Source organism: Arvicanthis niloticus, chromosome 9 (genome assembly GCF_011762505.2).
Source record: "Arvicanthis niloticus isolate mArvNil1 chromosome 9, mArvNil1.pat.X, whole genome shotgun sequence".
In the NCBI taxonomy this organism is placed as follows: Eukaryota; Metazoa; Chordata; class Mammalia; order Rodentia; family Muridae; genus Arvicanthis; species Arvicanthis niloticus.
The window spans coordinates 54,341,147-54,363,787 of record NC_047666.1 but is presented as its reverse complement, the minus strand read 5'-3'; the positions used below and the strand labels follow the sequence as shown (position 1 = coordinate 54,363,787).

General features: G+C 39.3%; 1 protein-coding gene across 13 annotated transcripts in view; it reads right to left on the bottom strand.

The window, feature by feature from the left end:
• The window catches only part of Zfand4 (zinc finger AN1-type containing 4), a 67,738-nt gene that overhangs the window by 5,053 nt on the left and 40,044 nt on the right, over window positions 1-22,641 (bottom strand). For 9 of the 13 annotated variants that reach the window (XM_076940338.1, XM_034511210.2, XM_076940336.1 and 6 more), the window contains 3 exons: window positions 21,230-21,377; window positions 10,795-11,967; window positions 10,160-10,214 (listed from right to left, as the gene is read on the bottom strand). In XM_076940338.1, coding sequence (XP_076796453.1) covers window positions 10,160-10,214; window positions 10,795-11,967; window positions 21,230-21,377 — 1,376 coding nt within the window. Of the gene's footprint in view, window positions 1-3,462; window positions 3,508-10,159; window positions 10,237-10,794; window positions 11,968-21,229; window positions 21,378-22,641 lie in introns of all 13 variants that reach the window. The other 4 variants (XR_013112576.1, XM_076940344.1, XR_013112577.1 and 1 more) reach the window with 3 other exon arrangements.

The window sequence follows — 22,641 nt, the reverse complement described above, 5'->3', positions numbered from 1 at the left end:
CAACAGAGGCTCTTCTTTAAGGAATCATGGGTTGTTAGCAGCTCTTGATGCCTTAAACACAAATGAGATCAACAAAAAAAATGTCATATGGGGACAAAAAGGATTGTTACAAACAGTAAAGAAGAAACAGATTTTTAATAAAGGGGTTGGGGTACAGCTTGCTGGTAAAGTATTTGCCTGGAATGCTCAAGGCCTTGACTTTGATCCCAACCACAACAAAATAAACAAAAACCTGGCCAAGAAGAAAACAAAAGTAAATAAAAACAGAAAAAAACAATCTATAATAATATACTGCTCCATAATTAAAGAAGAGAAAAAGAGACCTAGGATATAATATGGTGGTGAACCATGTGCTTAGCAGGACCAAGGCCTTGAGTTTGGTTGCAGCATCAGGCAGGGAGTAAAAGGGGATTGAGGGTAAGGATAATAAAAGAAAAAAATCACATAAGAGTCCCATAGCACCCTGATGGATCTGAGCTCAGCAGCAGCAGCAGGATCAGAAGGGGAGCAAGTGGATGGAAGGACACAATGGTGCTGGGAACAAAAGCAAGTAGGCAGGGATGACAGCAGCCCAACTCCACAGAGACTGATGATGCAGGCAGGACAGATCTGAGTGTGTGTTAAGGGAAAATAACATTTCTAATATGAAAAGAAGATATATGATAGTAACCACAACAGATTCATGCTGTCATGAACATAAACATGTAGACCAATAGATTAGAATAGTGTATATCAGAAATACAGCTTTACATTATATATGGTCAAACAATTTTCAAGAGAATTGCCAAGACCATTCCATGGGGGAACAATAGTCTTTTCAACAAATGAAGGTTGTAACAACTGCAAAAGAGTAAAATTGATACTTTATGAGTGAGTCTGTCCACACAACAGCCATCAGCTCTGCTTGTTTCATGTGTTATCCTGTAGCCCAGAACATCAGGTATACCCCACCAAGTCAAATCCTCCTGCCAGCCATGCCACCTATCAGGCCACCCTGGAACCTCATGGCATCCTGCACCCTAATCAGTTAAAAAATCAAGAGGGTTATAAATAAATAACAGAATGGAGACTGTGAAAACACACCTGATTGAGATAATAAGAATAATTCAAGACATGAGAATATAAAAATAATTCAAGACATTGTGGGGCGCTGAGCTATGAGAAACAACCAGGCGCCTGGTCAAAAGAGCTTCTGAACCCCAGAGACCCTTTGGGACAGCAGGCGTTCAGCTCTGTTCCTGGTCCCCTTGCTCTCTCAGCTTCCGCCCTTCACAGTCTCTCCCACAGAGAGAGGTTGAGAGGTCTACGACCATCGGGTCACGTAGGAATAGTGCCCCAGGCTCTCCTCACATGTATATGAGGCATTCCCAAAACCTCAGACTAAGTCAATGGGATTACCTGCTGCTAAAACCTTCACCCACCCTAAACTGTATGTATTGAGCTTAATTGAGAAGTAAAGCACACACAAGAATCATCCTGTTGTCTGAGAGCTTCTGTCGTAGACCCTCCCCTCTTCGCCAGCTAGCCGGCTCCAGAGCTGTTAACACTGGGCAAGAGACCTACTCTCTTTCCCTGTTACCTAGCCGGCACTTCGGCTTAGCAAAGAGCTGTAACATTTCAGAACCCGCTGGCTCTCCCGGAGCGCCTTCGGGGCTCTCCTCTCTCCGCTACAGAGAGGGCAACAGACAACAGCAGACCTTCCCTGCTGGCACTCTGCCCCGATCACCCGTGGACAGGGGCAGCGACAGCAACAGAGACAGCGGCTGTTTGCATCCTATCTTCTGCCAAGCCGGAGACTTTGTGGGACCCAGCTGGAGACGGGTCCAACAAGACATGAATTGGACACAGTATTACCTGAGGATCCAACTATACCACTCTTGGGCATATACCCAAAATATGCTCCAACATATAGCAAGGATACATGCTCCACTATGTTCACAGCAGCCTTATTTATAATAGTCAGAAGCTGGAAAGAACCCACATGTCCTTCAACAGAGGAACAGATACAAAAAATGTGGTACATTTATACAATGGAGTATTACTCAGCTATTAAAAAACAATACATTCAAGAAATTCTTAGGCAAATGGATGGAACTAGAAAATATCATCCTGAGTGAGGTAACACAATCACAAAAGAATACACATGGTATGCACTCACTGATAAGTGGATATTAGCCCCAAAGCTCACAATACCCAAGATAGAACTCACAGACCGCATGAAGCTCAAGAAGAAAAAAAGACCAAAGTGTGGGTGCTTCAGTCCTTCTTAGAAGGAACAACAAATACAAGAGCAAATACAGAGACAATGTGTGGAGCAGAGACTGGAAGAGGGACCATCCAGAGACTTCCCCACCTAGGAATCCATCCCAAGTACAATCACCAAATGCAAACACTGTTGTGGATGTCAGGAAGTGCATGCTGAGAGGAGCATGATATACCTGTCTCCTGAGAGGCTCTCCCAGAGCCTGACATATACAGAGGCAGATGCTCACAGCTAACCATTGAACTGATCACGGGGTTCCCAATAGAGAAGTTAAGAGAGAATGAAGGAGTTAAAGGAGCTTGCAGCCCCATGGGGAGAGCGGCAATACCAACCAACCAGAGCTCCCAGACTCTAAACACCTAGCCTGAGAATACACATGGAAGAACCCATGGCTCCAGGTGTATATAGTGGAGGATGACCTTTTTGGGCATTAGTGGGAGAGGCTGGGCCTTGGTCCACTGAAGGCTGGATGCCCCAGTGTGGGGGGAATTCAAGGGCAAGGAGGTGGGAGTGGATGGATGGGTGGGGACACACCCTCATAGGAGGAGGAGGGGGATGAGATAAGGGATTTCTAGAGGGGCAATGCAGAATGGGCTAAGGGGATAACATCTGAAATGTAGATAAATAAATTATCCAATAAAAAAAACAGATAATGGAACCAGATAATGGCTACCACAGTCAAACATTTGAGACTTTTTGGCAGCAAATTAATATTACCCATATTACTGGGATTCTTTATAATTAATTGTCAAGGACAAGGGACTGTGGAAGGAGCCCATGGAACCTTAAAACAATATCTTTATAAAATAAAAAGGGGGAAGGTATATTCCCATACACCTCAAATTTATTTAAATCATGTTCTTTTTATTTTAAATTTAAAAAAAATATGGATGCCAAGGAACTTTCTGCTGAGTGTTTATGGTACTCTACATGTAGGCATACTTATGCATAGGTGAAAGGGAAGGATCCACTTACTAACATATGGCATGATCCCGATCAGGTATTTGATATGGGAAGGAGGGCATGTTTGTATTTTTTCTGGAGGATGTTGAAGGAGCATGGTGGCTACCAGAGCGACAGGTTGAGACATGCTGATGCCAGGACAAAGAATGATGACGACCTGTGAGCTTGCTGAGTACCCTGACAATAGTGACTGGGAAACTGTATTAGATATATGTTCCCAACCCACCTTTGCTTACCTATACCCCAGATGGGACAAGCTGCCTTGCCTCAAGTTTTTAGACCTAGTGGAACAGAGAATCAAAAAGAGAAGTTATAATGACTCTTGTATTTTTCTTAAATGTGACCAGTTATTCAGACTGAATAATGAACTTGTTTAGAAATCAATCCAACATTGTTAATAACAGTCTTCATTTGGAAGGCTGGTTCTGGATATCTTCAGAGACATATTTGGAAGTTAGCTTCAGTTCTCTATGATGTTACACTAGCAAGAGATAAAGTTGAGATAGGATCTGGATTTCAAACAAGTGTTAGTACATGTGTTAAGGCTCTTTTAATTGTCAAGTTAAAATTACTTTTGTTTTGTCTACAATATTTGCATTGATTGTATACTTTCTAATTGTTAGTGTGTTGAAACCCAGCATGTCTGTTATGGAGGTCTATCAACCAGCTTCTGTTTTATTGCTCTGAATATCACAGAAACTTGGGATTCTAAAAATAGCTTGCAAGTAATGGAAGAAATGAGTTAGGCTTTAAGCAGAAGCAAGAGGGTAGTAGGCTTGATTATTGCTGGTATAACAGCTTTAATTACTAATTTAGTTGCTAGCACCACTGCTTCTACAATTGCTTTCACACAAGAAGTTAAGACAGTTACTTTTGTAAATCATTTAGCAAAAAATGTTACTAATGTGTTGAATATACAAGAGGATTTAGATAGGCATTTGGAACAACAGATTGATGCTCTTTATCCTATTCAAATTATTGGAAGGAGGTTCAGAGTTTAAGAGTAAGGAGCCATCTTAAGTGTCATGTCAAATACCATTGGATTCATGTTACTTCTAAAATTTACAGTGATAGTCATTATAATTAGGAAAAAATTTAAAGACATATGCAGTGTATTTGACATAAGTCTAACACCTCTCTGGTGTTTTAACTTTGCATAGTGAGCTTATGAATTTAAAGAATGCTGCTCTGCTGAGCACTGATGTGGCAGATACTGCTGATAAAATTACCCATGGCCTGTGATCAGTATTTCTGTTTTGGTCAAGCTTCAAGAATGACATATATAGCTTGATCATGCTAGCCCTTTTTGTCCTGGGAATACTTTTATTCCTGCCCATTGTGTTAAAGCTTGTCTTTAACAACATCAACATGTTGGCAGCCAAAGTACATGGCTTGAAACTGAAAATGGACCCCTAGACAGAGTTATTAATTTAACAGGCTGGCAAGCCAAGGACGGGTAAGATTCTGCACAGAGCCTTACCAACCTAAGACAGAAGTGCATTGCTTTTGAGAATGCATATTCCATGACAGGTAAAGAAGGCATTCTTATCAGAATGACCTAAGACAGGCTCAATCTTGTTATGAAACAAAAAAGGGGGAGAAGTGGGGAGCTTTTGGGGGTGCTGGGCAAGAATCTGATGTGGGCCAAGGACAAGGAGATAGGCTGCTTGACAGGAATATGACATTGGCCGAGGACTAGGAAATGGTCTTCAGGCAGGAATCTGACATTAGGCTAGCACAAAGAAGTAATTTCAGGCAAAAATCTAAATCTTAGGCTAGAACAAGGAAATAGGCTTCAGACATGAAGATGACTTTGGGCTAGGACAGAGAAGTAGGCTCAGATATTTTGGTCATCCTGATAAGCCCTTAAAAAAACAGTGATCACGGGGGTGTTCACGGAACACTGCTTATTTCCTTGCTTGTTCTTTGACTATTTGTGTTTATTGTCTTGCTTGTTCCTTGACTATTTGCATCTATTGTATTTCTAGTTCCTCAACCTAGAACTGACCTTAATACTTGCATGTAATTAAAATGGTATAAAAGTAAAAAGGAGGAGGTATAAGTATGAAATAGGGTGTTTCTAGGGAGGGGAAATGGGGAAAGGGTATGACATCTGAAATGTAAATAAATAAAATATCCAATAAAAAAGAAAAAATAGAATTTAATAAAGATTATCTCTGAAGAGAAATCAAGCTGAAATAAAAATCCAAATAAAAAACGTGGAAAATATAGCATAATGATCATAAGAAAGCCTTATCAATAGAATTAGGCAAAGTGAAATATAGAATATCAGATGTTTAGACACAGGAGAGGAAATGGGTCATCCCATCAAAAACGTGTTAAATCTTAAAACAAACAGAAAACCTAGTATGTGGCATGGGAGAAGGAGATATGTCCTCCTTGTCCTTGCAGCTTGGTGCCAGCAAGAAAGCTAACCCTGAGATCATGAGAGTGGAAGTGCTGACCTTACCCCTACCAGCTGCAGAAGGCCCTGCCAGTACCTTGCCGGGGCAGCACAGTAAAGCTGGCTGTGTTGGCAAAGGGGCAGGTAAGCTACCCCTAGAACATGAGATCAGGAGAGTTGAGCCTGCCATTGGATCACTGCAGTGATCTAGCTAGCCCTGGTGGTTTAGCTACAGGCGAGCTGGCAAGTTGATCAACTCAGCTACCTCCCAGGCCCATATCCAGTGTTTTGAGTTGGGCCACCCCAACATTTACTTCATCTATGATATGTAGAGTGAGAGAAAAGGCTGGACTTGCAGATCCAAAAAATGAAGGACCCCTATGACATAGGGCAACAATAGGATATCTGAGAGAAGTCCTGGTGAGGATCCAGTATTGATGGTATAGCAGAAGCCAGAGGCCTCAAAATAGACTCACTGCAATGAACATTTGTAAGTAAGTGTGTGTGGAGAAAAGGGAATACTGTGGGACACACTGTGACGCACACTACAGCTTCCATGACAAGCTTTATTTTTAATCCTATCTTGTCTTAGTTAGGGTTCCCATTGCTATAAAGAGACACCATGACCAAACCAACTCTTTATATAAAGAACAACATTTAATTGGGGCTGGCTATCAGGTTCTAAGTTTCAGTTTATTATCATCATGGCAGGAAGCATGGCAGTATCCAAGCAGGCATAGCACTAGAGGAGCTGACATCTTGTTCTGAAGGCAAACAGGAAAAGACTAGCTTCCAGGCAGCTAGGAGGAAGGTCTCTCAAAGCCATCCCCCACAATGACACACTTCCTCTACCAAGGCCACACCTACTCCAACAAGGCCACACCTCTAATAGTGCTACTCCCTGGGCCAAACATATATTCAAACCACCACATATCTTCTTTTCTTTTGAGGAGGAGGTTGCAAGGATAGAGAGTAGATACATGGGACAGAGAGATGAATAGGATTGGCAACATGGATAAAAAGCAGAATTTTACCAGATCTTCAAAGAAGAACTAACAACACTCTCATTCCATAAAATATAAAAAAGTAATTTAAATGAATCTTAACACAGGATTTTAAAACAGCAATTATGACTATGTCCCCAGACCTTAAGAAGAATATGAATAAATGCCGGAATAAAAACTACAAAAATACAAACAGTTAAATAAAATAATAAAATACAAGTGAAATATGAACACAGAATTAGAATTGCTAAAAAAAAAAAAATCCAAACTGGAATAAAAGAGGAAACACTCAGGAAGTAAGAACACACACTCAAAACAAACAAACAAACAAACAAACAAAAAGACCCACTAACAGACTAAAAGACATGTAAGAGAGAATTTCAGGCCTTGAAGACAGGAGAAGAAATAGGTAAATCAGTCACAGAAAATGTAAATCTATACAACCATAACAACAGTAAAATCCAGATACAAAACATGGAGGAAATCTGGTACACTATGAAAGGGCCAAACCTATAAATTATAGATACAGAAGGAAAGCGACGTACCTAGGTCAAAGGCATGGAAAATAAAGTTATAAAAGAAAATTTCCCAAATCTAAATAAAGAGATTCATATCAAGGTACAAGAGACTACAGAACATCAAATAGACAAGGCCAGAAAAGAAACCCCTATGATAGACGATAATCACCTGCAAGGGGAAAAGCACAAGTCACAGAAAGGCCAGCCTGTCAAAATAGCACCTGCAAGCTGGAAGGGCTTGGACAGATGTTTCACAATCTCTGAGAGACCACATGCCAGCCCAGATTACTACACCCAGCAGAACTTCCAATCACAATGGAAGGAGAAAGAGCAACATTTCATGATAAAAACACATTTGGACAATTTCTGTCCAACAATCCATCTCTACAGAGATGTAAGAAGGAATAATTCAGTCTGAAGAGATTACACTCAAAAACCACAAACAATCCCAGAACAGTTAACCAAAAGAGGTCTCAAACAAACAATAGACCAGGAATTAATAAGCACTACTGAATAAGAACTCTCAGTGTTACTGGTCTCAACTTCCCAATTAAAAACAAAAATATACAGACTAGCAGACTGGATTAGAAACAGAATCCACCTTTCTTCTGCTTCCAAGAAACACAGCAAATGATCAAGGACAGAAACTATCCTAAGGTAAAATTATGGAGAAAGGTATTCCAAAAGAACAAAACCAAGAAGATAAAGCCACATAACAATGTCATATCTGGCAAAAAAAATTTTTTTCAAAGCAAAATTATCAGAAGATAGGAAAGAACACTCCACACACTACTGAAGGAAAAGTTTACCATGAGCTATTACAACTCTAAACATTTATTCACAAAACTTCCACTTTCATAAAACAAACACTACTATATCTAACCACACATTGGTGCTAATCTCACCAGTAGACAAATTATCTAGGCAAAAATTAAATAAGGAAACTGGAATTAAACAATATCATAAATCAAATGGGTCTATAAGGCATCTACAGAATACTATACCTACACACTAACAAATCCACATTTGTCTCAGGAGCTCATAAAATTTTCTCCAAAATTGACCACATACTAGGATACAAAGCAAGACTCAATACAGGAAAGTTGGAAAAAGTCCTATATCCATCTGACATCAAAAAGTATGCAAACTCATGGAAACTAAACAACTCACTACTGAATGAAAATTAAGACCAGAATCAATAAAAAAAAAATTAAAACTTTTTAGCTTTGTATTCTAGTAAAAGGATACAAAAAAAGGCTATTGACACAATCCTTGTTGATAAAAAGTCTTGGAGAGACTAAAGATACAAGAAACTTACTTGCCTTAACAATAACGGCAAGTTACAGGAAGCCCACAGCCAACATCAATCTTTAAAAATATTAAAAACTAAATAGTAAATGATCCAACAATTTTACTTTTGTCACATATATCCAAAACAATTGAAGGTACATTTGCTACATTCATAGTCACAGCAGTATTATGACAGCTGAAATGTGGACTCCACCCATGTGTGCACTGACTGTGCGGGGATACTCAATCTTTAGTCTATGTGAACAATGGGGTGTTATGAGATTTACAAAGGAATTCTGACACATGTGATAGCATAAATAAACCCTAAAGATTTTATCAGTAAAATATACCATCCCAAGAAAACAAATATTACACATAAGGTACTTAAGTCATAAACTGTGGAGATGAGAAATAAAATAATAATTGCCAGAGACTATAGGTGAGTAGGAAATAGAGAGATGGTGAATTTTTGTGGCACTGTGGTTCTGTTTGTTTTGACACCTTTAGGACAAGCTCTCACTACAATGCCCAAACTACTTTTTAAAGGCCTAAGCACATGTAATCCTCCTGCCTCAGTTTCTTAGTCTCAGCCTACCTAGGAGTTACAACTATAGGTACATGCCACCTAGCTTTCCCACTGAGAAGTGAAATAGCCAGTGAATTAAAACCCTTTGGTCTGGCAGAATGAAGAGCTAAAGACAACTAGTGATGGATGCGGTCACGGCTGCCCAACATGCCAATGTTCATAATGCTATGAAACTAGACATTTAAAAAATGACAAAATCCAGGATTGGTGGTATGTGCATGGAATCTAGTATCTGATAGATTGAGGCAGGATGGTCTTGGATTTCAGGCCAGCCTAAGATACATAGTAGGACCCTGTGTCAAAAACACAGATTGCTAAGCAGGGCACAGTGGCACAGAGGCAGAAACAACCCAATGGAAGTTCAAGAGCACCCTCAGCCATACAATGAGTTAGAAACCAGCCTAGACTGTACAAGACCTTGTCTTAAACAACAACAAACATATAGTTAAGAAGACTTTTCATGTGCCCTTTACCACAATGAAAAACCTTTTAAAATGTAAACAAATGTGTCGGTACTTTATACTCTTAGGCTTCACAAAGAAAAGGAAAGCAAATCCTGTGTCTCTCTTTAAAAAAAAAAAGTCTACAACATGGCAAACTTTTTTAAAACTCCAGAGCTACAGAGAGCACCTTGGCTGAGTTTACTGCTACTGGTCTGGGTATTAAAACACAAAAGAAAGAAATAATGTCTTGATTCCTTCCAAGGCATCTTCAGTGTGCCACCACTTGAGGAAGAATGTATTAGTTAGAGCCTCTTCTGCTACTTTGTATAGAAAGGGCTGGGCCTAGAGATTATCCTTGTCTTTGTTCAGAAATAATAAATTTATCAAAAAGAAATCCTTACCACTCCTCCTTGATATCAGATCAAATATTAAACACTCCTCAGGACCCACCCAGCAGCCCACTGCAGCTTTACAATGGCCAGCCTCTGGTGAAGGGGTTAATTCTTCTATAATGTCTTTTCAGAGAGACATGAAATACCAACTTGACATTGTTTATTTCCCTTGCAGTCAGGTCACAAACTGTTCTCTGGAATGAATCATTTGGGGGTGTTTACCCTGTACATACCACAGAGAACACCTTCTATCTCCCCTTGAAAATTCACATGTGGTATGTGGAGGCATGGCTTACCTGTTCTCTTCCCTGCTGCTGCATTACTCCCACTCATTCCAATACCGCGGGCAGACTACAATTAAAACACAGAACACCTGCTAAGGTGAGTCAATGCAGAACAGGCCACCGAGCAGCAACTATTTTAGTATTCTATTACTAAAATGCAGATGGGTACTCAGTGTAGATTATGTGCTCTATTTTTGTTTAAATTCACTTGGAATCTAATCTTACTTCTTGTGCTTATTATTTATCTGTAAAAGAATAAAATTTGGTGGCTCAGGTAAGAGTCTGGATACTGGAAGAAGCCTTAATGAAACTATGTAAAACTGAAAACTACAGAGTAATAGTGAACATGGCAGTGATGCCTGTAATTCCAGCATTTAGGAGCTAGAAGCAGGACCAGAACTCAAGGTCATCCTTGAAGTCCCAGGCCAGCCTGAGCTACATGAGAACCTGTCTCAAAAAATGAAAAACAAAACAAAAAAAACTAAGCATCAACTAGATTTCCTACATGTTAGATAAGTATTTTAGTGAAATTTATGGGAAACAATTCAATTGTAAGCATTTTTATTGATATAAATAAAACTCTAACTTTGAAATAGCCATTCCGTTCACAACTAACTAGAAGAACAAACTGAAAAGAGAATACTTACTAGAAAAAAATCTGTAGGTTCTGACTGGGGAGAACTTTTCCTAATGTTTTCATCCTGAAAATGCTGGAAGCTTGTAGACAACCCAATTCCAGAGGACCGAAGCCTGCCTGCCCCACGTGTGCCCTGCAAACTGTCTCTGCTTGCACTCCGAGCCAGTGAAGCCAAAAAGCCACTATTGTTTACACAACCAACAGGCTCTTTGGAAGCTTTGTTAGCCATTTCTGTAATATCTCGGGCTTCCACTTTAGAAATAATGTCAGATCTTTTTCCAGGCGAATCGACTTTAACACCACGAAAGCGAGCAGTCCTAGAGAAAGAAGAATCTGCTATGGTTCGAATGTCCAGTTCCCGCAGAGTGTTTTGTGAAGTAGACGCTGAGTGGTTGCCTGACTCAAAACATTTCGACTGTCTCTGTGGCTTCACCAGAGAATTATGTAGTGACACTGGTGCAGCACAGAGAAGAGGTGACAGGAGTCTGTTCTTGTGAGAGCTTGGCTCTCGGTGGTTAAAAACGGCACTGTCTCCTGGGTCACAGCTCAGCACTCTTGCCACATGGCTCAGAGGCTGCTCCGCTGGCCTCAGTCCTCCATCACCTTTAGTGAGTGGGAACTCTGGCGTTACCTTCCCTAGCCCTTCCATACCACTGCTCTGCTCGGCACCATTTCCTTCTGCAAACGGAGCAAAAGCACCTACTTCTGGCAGGAGCAACTCGTCAGCTACACACTCTTCTGACCGTGGAAATAAGACAACATCATCCTCGTGATTAGATGACAAGTTTCCTGAAAGGTGCTTGGTCCGCCTAGGCAGGGATGATCCAAAATGAAGAACAGAATCTGCAAGCTCTTTGTCATTTTCCAGTTCTAGATGGGCCAACTGAGGAAGCAGTCTGATACTACTCGTGGAGTGAGACAGCATGTTAATCTCCCAGTTATCATCATCCTTCAGCATCTCATTCCTGAGAGATGACACTGGTCTATCAGCAGGGGCCTGAGCTGCAGGACTTGTGCCTGCATTCCTGGATGTTTCAGGGAGATACACATTCCCAGAAGGTAAACAAGACTGCCCAATTTGAGGGAGGACTCTTAGCAATCTGTGCCGGGCTGCTGCTGTAGAACTGCTAGACGGCCGAGGAGCTATAGGTGGGCGAGGTTTGACCTTGACAACCTTCTTAGGCTACAAGAAAAGAGTGCACATGTAATTCCTCAACATAGTTATTTCTGTCCATCAACAATAATCAGTGGAGAAAGAGTTACTTACCATATTGCCATTCTGTTACCTTAGTTTACAGTGCTCAAAAAAGCTGGGTGTGCTGTCACACCTATAATGCTAGCACTTGGGAGGCTGAAGCAAGATGTCTGTCAAAAGTTTGAGGCCAGCCTGTCTGGTTTACAGAATCCATTCCATGCCAGCCAAGGCCACAAGATGAGTCCTCTTCTCAATACAAAACAACAACAATGAAATGCTTTAAAATATTAAAAGTCTTAAGATTATGATTGAGAAGGATTTGTTATATTATTTTATTGAGCATAATTTTCTGAAGATGCTAAAGAAAAATAATTTTGTTTTATTTTCCTCGCAATTAATTCTTTCCAAAGCTTTTATTGTGTTGTGTGTGTTGGTTATGTAATATGTATGGCATTCTTCCTAGTAAGCAGACTGTGTGGATGTGTGGAACTCAGGAAAAAAGCTAACTAAAGTGTGACTTGCGAAGGCTGTTCTGACCCCTCAATGGCTTCTGTGGACTTATATTTCAGGGTTCCCACCCTTACCCTTACCTGTCACAGTGGTAATTGTGCCTCAGCTACTTCTGCAACCAAAATGGTTTATACTGAATATCTCCTTTTCTTCTGAGTCTGAAATGTATAGATACATACTGGCAGAGGGTACATATAGGAACAAGAAAAGATCCTTTTTCTAAAATGGAAAAGAATCCCTCGTGCAGAGTCGCTAACAGAGTCCCCTGAGATGAGATTTCACATGTGTTCCCATAGTTCCCTGATACAGAACTCAAGCCTGGCTTGTGTTGACATTGGGAGCAGCTTCTATGATGCCTGTGCCTGGTTCGCCTGGGTTTGGATGAGTTTGCTTTTCCCTCTGTTAATTTTGCTTTTGCTTCCTTTTGCCACACTGAGTGTCTTTGTTTACAGTACAACTGCAGACTATATACATGCACCCAAAGAGTCAGGGAACCAAGGACTGGATGTGCCCTCCCCTCCCCTGACACAACGTTTCCATATAAGTTATCACGGACAGGGTGAAGGTGAGAGCTCAAGAGAGGAGCCTTAGCTCTTAAGCACAGGGATGAAAGTCTGGTGACACTCCATCAGCCTGGCCTGTAAGAAATACACACTGAGAACTCAGTGGGTCCAGTAGAAAAAGCACTGCTGCAGCAGCTGCATAGGATGGAAGGAAGACCCTCAAAAAGTGAGCTGGCTCTTGCAGCCACTCTTACTCTGAAGTCATAGTCTTGCCATCTAGCTATATATTTACAAAAAAAATTTTTTTAAAGAAACGAGATTGTTTTCTAGGCCTTAGAAATCAAAACTAGTTGCCAAAATATAAATAGCAACATTCCCTCCCAAATAAACACAGACATCAAAGAGATCAACAATACAAGCAAATGAAATTACCCATGACCCAAATTGTCAACAAACAAGGAGGTAAAGAATACAAACTTCTAATTAGCATAAGGTTTAAAACACTCAACTGTTGAAGGCTCATATGCAAAGCTTATGTCTGTGGTAACAAGCAAGGATGTAGAGCTTCAAAACAAAGAGAGGTAGGGCATCCTAGGGATGACAGAACAAAAGTAAAACTCCCACCTGTATAAATACTAAAAACTGTCTTCTAATATCTGGGATATCAGAATGGGTGAGTTGAAGACAAAAGGAAACAACCCAAGTTGTCTGGGATTCATGCTAAGAATTAAAATGTTACGGAGGCTCTACTGTGCAGAGAGGGGTAAATCAGAAGGAAAAAGAACCCATTTAAGAACGTTTTACTGAAGGTAAGTAAGGAAGCATGAAAAGGAAAGGTAGGACCCTAAAGAAAAAAATGCATAAATCATGGAATCAGAAAATCCACCTACTCTTTCCTGCAATGGAAGCTCCAGTGATTAAAAACCAAACACACAAAAAAAGCACCCTTGAAATAAGTTACCTCCTATATAACAATAACATCCCTACTCTGTGTATTAGCCCATGACTCTTTTTTTTTTTTTTTTTTTTTTTTTTTTTTTTTTTTTTTTTTTTTTTTTTTTTTTTGGGAGACAGGGTTTTTCTGTGTAGCCCTGGCTGTCCTGGAACTCACTCTGTAGACCAGGCTGGCCTCAAACTTAGAAATCCGCCTGCCTCTGCTTCCCAAGTGCTGGGATTACAGGCGTGCGCCACCACCACCCGACTAGCCCATGACTCTCAATGCTTACCTTAATAACATTATAAGAAAAAGAACAGAAAAGGAGGTAACATATTCATATCAGAATAAAACAGAAAGTGAGAATCAGAACATTTTAGCACACATAAATTCTCCCTTGACACAATGTAGCAAAAAAAAAGAACTTTACCACAGTATTCCAATCTAAATGAAATATCTTTAAATTAATATTTGTATCTTTTGTTTATTAATGTGTGGTGTATGTGCATACTGGTATATGTGTAGGTACAGGTGTGTGCATTCATGTAGAGGTCAGAAGTTGATATAGGTGTCTTCCTTAATTGTTGTCTTCCTTACTTTTGGGGATAGCAGCTCTTTCTGAACATGGAGCTCACTAATTACATTATATTGACTGGCCAGTGAGCTCTAGGGATCAGGATCTGCCTGTCTCAGCTGGTGTTACAGATGCAAGTCATGGTGTCTGCTTCTTTACGTTGGTTATGGAGATCTGAACCCAGGTCCTCATGCTTGTATGGTGGGTACTTGAGCCAGTGAGAAATCTCTCCAGCCTGCTTGATTTGGAGAGAGGGGTCAAGCCTGGCCTAGAACTTGTGATCTTCCTGCTTTAGCCCTTGCAGTGTGAGGATTACAGAAGCCTGATATCATGCTAAGCTTTTGCAGATAATACTCGAAGAGTACATCAAGTCATGACCTCAACAAAGACAAAACGAACCAAAAACTGTAAGTTAGCCAAGCTTAGAAATAATTAGAAAAAAAAATAATTTTCAGAATGAAAATTAAACCATAAGATGCCCAAAGAAAATCAGATTCAAAGAGACATTTAATCAACAGTACTAAGAAAAAGTATAAAACTATCCAAAAGAATGAAAATAAAACAAAGAATTGTAGAAGGTAACAGAACATAGTTACTATAAAATAAAGCTCCAACATATGTATAAAGGAAGTTCACTACAAACAAAATGAAATAAAAAGGTAAACATAAAATTAACAAGTTACAAAAAAATACTGGTGAAGTACTCTGTTGAAAACACACACACACACACACACACACACACAAGGATACATGAAATTGACCCCGAACAGTTAATTTCTAAGTCATACATATGCTTTAAAGACAAAAGCCAGGGCTGGAGATGTAGCTCAGGGTCACAGTGCTTGCCTGGCCTGCTTGAGACCCAACTAGGGTCCTGAGAGGGAAGGAGCATAAGAGGGGGGCACGAGCCAACAGAACCTGGTAACACACACAGCGTCTCAGCACTCAGTAGAGTGAGGCCCAAAGATTGAAATTTTAAAGCCACTCAGGGTACATAGCAAAAACCCAACTGAAAAAATAAAATTGAATATGAGGGGGTGTGGTGGTCTGAGTAAGAATGGCTCCCATAAGTTCATAGATTTGAATGCTTACAGGGTGGCCCTATTAGGAGATGTGGCATTCTTGTAGTAGGTGTGGCCTTCTTGGAAGCTCTGAGGTTTTAAACGCTGAAGCTAGATCCAGTGTTTTCCCCTCTTCTTGCTGCCTACTGATCCAGATACATAACTCTCAACTTCTCCAGCACCATGTCTGACTCTGTGGCACCATGCTCCCTTCCATGATGACGACAATGGACTAAACCCCAGGAAACTGTAAGCAAGCCCCAATTAAATGCTTTCTTTTCTAAGAGTTGCCATGGTCATGGTTTCTCTTCACAGTGATGAAAAACTGACTAAAACAGGAACAAATATAACATTTTTTAAATGAAGTAATTTACAAAGAATAGTAGGGTGTAGTGGTGAGATGTCTTTTTAACCACAGTATAAAAAGGAAGGCAGCTGCAGAACAGTGTTAAAGCCTAAACCTTTCCTATCTGAATAACCCATCACTTGACAAACTAGAGAAATGATCCTCAAAGTACTCTTAAGTTATCACTTGGTTTTTTTCTTAAGTTTTAGAGTTCTGAAAATTCAGTGTTTATAAATCTAACCTTTCCTTTTGTTTCCTTGGAATTTATTAAGATATGCAACTAACCAAAAGGTATGGGGAAAGTTTAGCAAAAAGACTCTTAGCAGCCATGGCATTAACACTAAAACATCAGTAGGGATATGGATAGGAAAATTATTTATGTTCCATTTTATTTAAAAGTAGAACTGCTGTTCATCTAAACAATGAGACAGGATGGAGAAAAGAGAAAACCAACTAAGTTTTCTGACTGTCACTTAGCTAGCATGCAGGAGGCAAAAGGGTCGGGTCTGGGGATGACATCAGAAAAGTGAATGGTAAAGATGCAGTCCAGAAGCTGGGTGGTAGGAGCGGTGCACACCTTTAAAAAGATCTCTGTCAATTCAAGGCCAGCCTGATCTACAGAACCCAAGAGAGCCAGGGCCACACAGAGAAACCCTGTCTCAAAAATAAAATAAAATAAAATAAAATAAAACCAACCAAACAAACAAATAAGCAGCAAACAGTCCAGGACAGCAAGCATCACTCCCAACCTTTATGATTAGTACAACAAAACTGCTGCAGATATTTGTCAAATCACATAACAAATGCTCCCTTAAGATGAACAGAAACCTGCCATGGGTTTTCATGGATCATGGGTCTTATTCCAGAAGAAACCAAACTGACAAAAAAAAAAAAAAAAAAGGAATCATCTCATCTCTAAGCAACCAATCAATAGGGTAGACCTTACACATAGATACCTATCAAATTTTTACTCTGAAGTTAAGAGAATAAACTATCTTTTGAATATATATTGGACACACATGGAAAATATCAGATCTCTAATAATTAAATTTTAAACATCAGAACTGTAGATAATACTGTCTGATTTCCATACAATAAAACTAAAAATTAAACACAATGAAAAGTCAAAAAACTTCAGCCACCAAAACTCACCTAAATCTACTCAACCACTTTGGGGTTAACAAGGAAATTCTAATCTAATACACCTTTGGGACACATTTCTGTCAAAGCAGTGTAAACTATATCTAATCATAGTGTAATTCAGATGAATTAAAACTGAGGGATAATTTACAAAACGATGGACTTATACTCCTTAAAATATCTAATATGACTGTCACTTGTGTACCCCACTGCTGAGCCCACCAGATTCCAGTGGACAAGTCCAAACTCAAGGGGCCATGACAGCTCCGATTAGACTCAGGAGTTATAACACAAAACAGGCACAGGAGAGATTTGTGGGGAGGATGGAGGTTGGACAGGAACGGTTGGAAAATAAGGAAGGGTTACTATGCATCATGTACATGTAACAAATTATCTAAGAATAAATTGTGTGTGTGTGTGTGTGTGTGTGTGTGTGTGTGTGTGTGTGCGCGCGCGCGCACATGCGCGCAAAGCCAAAGTCCCAAAGAGGTATTTGTACCCATGGCATTCACAAGTCCACTGATAGGTGAATGAATGAACAAAACATGGTACATACATGCAGTCTAAAAAGAAAGGAGATTCTGACATGTGCTGAACCATGGATGAACCTCAGAGATGTCATACTAATTAAATAATCTAGCCACATATACTCTATTTCCCTTATGTATGGTATCTACAGTAGACAAATTCATAGAAATGGGAAATGGAAGAGGTTAAGAGAGGGGTACTAGGAAGTTGGTCTTAAGGAATACCAAAATTCTGTTTTATAAGACAGAGTTTTGAAGACTTACTGAACTAAGATAAAAACATACTTATTAACACCACTAACAGGGCTACATATGAACACAACTAAAGCCTCACATGCTTGGACATTTCTGTGGTACTGACAGATAGGAGATAAAAGAGATTTATGAGTTCAAGATCAGCCTTAACTACACAGCAGATTTGGGGCTAAACTAGGCTATATAAGACTCTGTCAACTAAATAAATAACTACATAAGATAGATAGTAAATATTATATATTTTACCATTATTTAAAATAAAAATAAGTTAAAATACTAAGTAGGTGATAGTATCTTCTCTGTGAAATTCATTCAATCTTGCTGTATGACAGAAAAGAAAATTGAAAATCACCTCCCTCAGATAAATAAAACTCCTAAGAAAAATATTTAGAAACAAAAGAGAAAACCATTACAACCAAGAGTGAGTCATGCCAACAATGCAAAAAATATTTAATATTCTTAAAAAGTCACTTAGCCTGCATTACCAGAATTGTCTTATCCAATGTGTTATCTATTTCAACTTCTCTTTCTATTTCTTGTTGACCTATGAGTTACTCAGAAGTAACTTTTATTTTTAAATCATATTTTTCCAGGTATCTATTATTAATTTCCAGTTTCATTCTTTGTAAACCAGAGCATTTTTGATTATTTTAATCTTTCTGAAATTTATTAGAATTATTTTTTGTATAAAATACTGTATTTTGTTTTTTTCTTTCTTTCTTTCTTTTTTGATAAATGTTGTAATGTACTCCCTTAAGAAGTAATGCGTATTCTGTTGTTGGGTGAAGCATTATGCAAACACCAACTACATCAAGTGAGTTGCTAATGGTCTTCAGATCCTCTCAGAAACCTTTCCAATTCTCTGTTCTACCAGCTATGCTAAGAGTAGAAATCTTTGAAGACAAGCATACACTTATTTCTTATAGGTTTAATTCATATATTTCACAGTTCTATTACTGCATATAAATAAAAATTATAACATAACTTTTTTGGTTAATTGTTCATCATATAATTAAAAAATAAGATCTTTACATATGCTTTTTTAAAAAATCAGATGAATTATAGAGTTAAACTAGAAAGAAACAATAACCTAAAAGTTTTGGAGAAAACCATGGAAGCATTATCTTCAAGACCTGTGATAGGAAAGTATGTCATAAAAAATTATTAAATACTAATCATAAAAGCAAAACTGCTAAATTGTAATATGCTAAAATTAAGAATATTCATCAAAAGTAGGTGAAAGAGTATGACATGGAGTATTGAAAACTACAAACCATCTATCTGACAGACCTTCTATCACACATAAATGTATATGTACTGGTTGCTTTGACACAGGTCTCATGTCACCCAGACTATATTCAAGCATGCTATACTGAGGCTGACTCTGAACTCGGATGATCCTGCCTTCACATCCCAAGGCCAGGGATTACATGACTATGTCATCACACTCAACTCCAAAGTACACTCTTTAAATGTCTACAAACCAATAAGAGCAAGGTAACCTAATTTTAAAATGAACAAATATGTGGCAATGTAAAAAATGAACAGAATTTTAACCAAATGAAGAGTCAACACTTTTTAAGTAAACACTATTCATTATAAGAAAAATGAAATAAAACCCAATACAGAAGCCTAAGAATAGTTAAGAGGAAAACAGTGATGACTGTAAGTGTTGCAAGGACAGTGCACAAACCAGAGCTCTTCTGTTATTGATGGAGTCTGAACTGCTTGTAAACCTATGAAAACCATCACTGTAACTTTTGTTTGTCTGTTTTGAGACAGGGTCTCACTCTGTAGCCTAAACTGGCATAGAACTTATTTAGGCAGGCTAACCTAAAACTCATGATCTCCTCCCTATACTGCACAAAGAATGCTGTGATGCTCACCAAGTACCTAGCTATATGGTATAAAACAGGTTATCTTTCCTGACTCTAAATTTCCTGTTAAGTATACAATCCAAAAAATAAAGTGCATGTGTTCATCAAAGAATGTATAAGCATGCTCCAATGGAAGTTCTGTTAATAAAAGTTATAACTCAGACACCTGAATGCTTATCATAGAAAAGAGAAACAAAAAGGAGATTTACAGTATAATTTAAATAATATTTAAAATAAATTTAAAAGAATTTTTACATTTTATATTGAAGAGGCTGTGCTGTCTATGTTTCTATTTGTATAAAGTTTCATAGCACACAAAACTTAGCTGTGGGAGTATATATAAAAATAGTCTTTATTTTAGGAAAGATAATGAGGGAATTTTTTACAGAATGAGGCAGTGGAACAAGGGTGGCCATGCATGCCTTTAATCCCAGCACTCAGAAGGAGGCAGGAGAATCTCTGTGAGTTTGAGGCCAACCTATAGAGTGAGTTCCAGATCAGTGTGGCAAATACACTGATAGCCTACCTCAAACAAACAAACAGAAGAAAAGAAAAAAGAAAAAAAGTGGACTACTTTGAGTTATGTCTAAATAAGTGCATCTAGCTGTAAAAATTCATCAAGCATAGCCTAAATTTTACTATTATTATTTTTATGGGGTGAGTTGCCATGGCATGCATGGGGAGGTCAAAGGGCAGCTTTCAGAAGTCAGTTCTCTTCTCCTGCCTTAATAGAGATTGGCCCTAAGGTTGCAGGCTTATGTGGCAAGGGCCCTAACTTGCTGATCCATCTGGCCAGGCTCCAAGAATTACTTTAAAAGTTTGTGTATTTTATATGGGTGGGGGCACTAACAGAGTGAAAGGAATAGTGCAGCTGTGTGAGATGGGAGAAAGAGCAGAAATGGGGAAAGAGACAGACAGAGAGAAAGAGACAGACTTATATCCAGAAACAAAAACAACTGTCAAGAATGTAGAAGACTGAAGTCTCGCCCAATCCTGGGATGTGGACTGTTCACTTTGGCTTTGGTATTACTTTAGAAAACTGGCAGTGTCTAGTGTCTACTGAAGCTAAGTGGTAAATATCTTCTAGCACGGTGAGCACACACCTAGAATCCAAACATTCAGGAGATGAAGGCAGGAGGACTGCTGAGTTCATGGCAGGTCTGGACTATATACTAAGTTCTGGACCAGCCTAGGCTGTGGTGTGTCTTTCTCAGTGTCTGTAGATCTTGAAATCACATTTTCAAAGGTAATTATTTGAAGATTAAGCTATTTTTAAATACCCTTTCCATACCACAGCTATGACATTTTAAGGATGAATTATGGCAAATGCGTATAACCCTTTTAGGTGTGTTACAAGACTAAAAATCTCAATATTCATTTGTCACATCTTAATAAATAAGTTGAGGCCGGAAACATGAAATGAGTAATATTTTATAGTTTTCACAGTTACCAACAGACCTCAGTGCTGTGAGCCCTGCCAGTGTAAGCTAGAGAAAAGCTTGGCCAAGAGCCAACAGCTTCACCTTTTTGCTGAGATTCATGTTCTCCATCTTAGCCTTCAGCAGCTTCATCTTATTCATAGTTATTGAATTTTCAATGATCTGTTGCCCAGAAGGAGAAGGCTCAGCTTCTTCATCCTCATCTGTATACAAATTATACACAGAGCCACCACTGCAAGGGAAACGATAAGTACTTAAAACATGCTTGGTACCTGCCGAGCACTAAAAGTCCTATGTACAGGAGCAACTACAGAGCCTACCAGGTGGGAATCACTAACTTTATTTTGTCATTGTAAATGAAAAAAATTTTTTCAAAACATTTCTTTGCCCAAACTGGCCTCAAATGTGGTACCTAGCTGAAAATGGCCTTGCTCTCTCTTCTGATCCTCCTGCCTCCACTTTCTGATTGCTAGGATTGCAGGAGCATGCCACCCACACCAAGTTTTATGTACTTCAAAGGATTTAATTTTAAAGTTCTTTGTGTGCTAGGCAAGGGGTATTACATATTGACCTACATATCCAGCACATTCAAAACACATTTTGGGGGTTAGGGACACTGTTCGTTCAATGAGTAAATCGCTTGCCTTGCAAACACAAATACTCAAGTTTAGTTCCCAAAACCAAAGTTTACTAACTGGCTTGTTTGTGACCTTAGCACAGGGAGGTAGGGACAGGCACATACCTGAATCTCACTGGTCTGCTGGTCTACCCTGCCCTTAGAGCTTTAAGCCAATGAAAGATTATTTCAAAAAGGAGGGTGGACAGAACAAACCTGAGATCTACTTGTGGTTTCTGCATGCAAGGGCACACATAAACCTACATTAACATACAAGTATGCACATGCACAGACACACGCACACGTTTCTTAGGAGAAAACAACTGAGAATGCACTGCAACACTATTTAACACTGCTGAAAATCCAGTACAGCAGAGCTGCTCCAAGGTGGCTGCAGCATACGGACAGCACTGCTGGCTCGGCTCTGCTCAGCCTGTTTCTCTATCAGTCGCTCCTCACAAACTGTTTCTTTACAGAAACATACAAGGTAGATATTATGTCCCTTTTTATAAATAAAAAACTGCAAGTAGGAAATTAAGTGATGGGCCAGGGTTCAGGGGGGAAGGAGCTTGCCACTACTCATGATCACTTGAGGTCAATCCAAAGCACTCATGGGGTGGAAAGAGAAAGTTGTCTTTTATCTCCAGAAGTGGGCAGTGGTATGCACATCCCCACCCCAGCACTACTGAATGCAATGTAAACAGCTAAAGCCCAGTGTGGTGATGCAACCTTTAATCCCGACAATCAGGAGGCAGCAGCAGGTGGATCTCTGTAAGTCTGAGGCCAGGCTAGCGTATATAGTGAACTCGAAGCCAGCCATGGCTACATAGTGAGACCCTGTCTAAAAAGAAAAAACACCTAATGTTTTAAAATAATATTT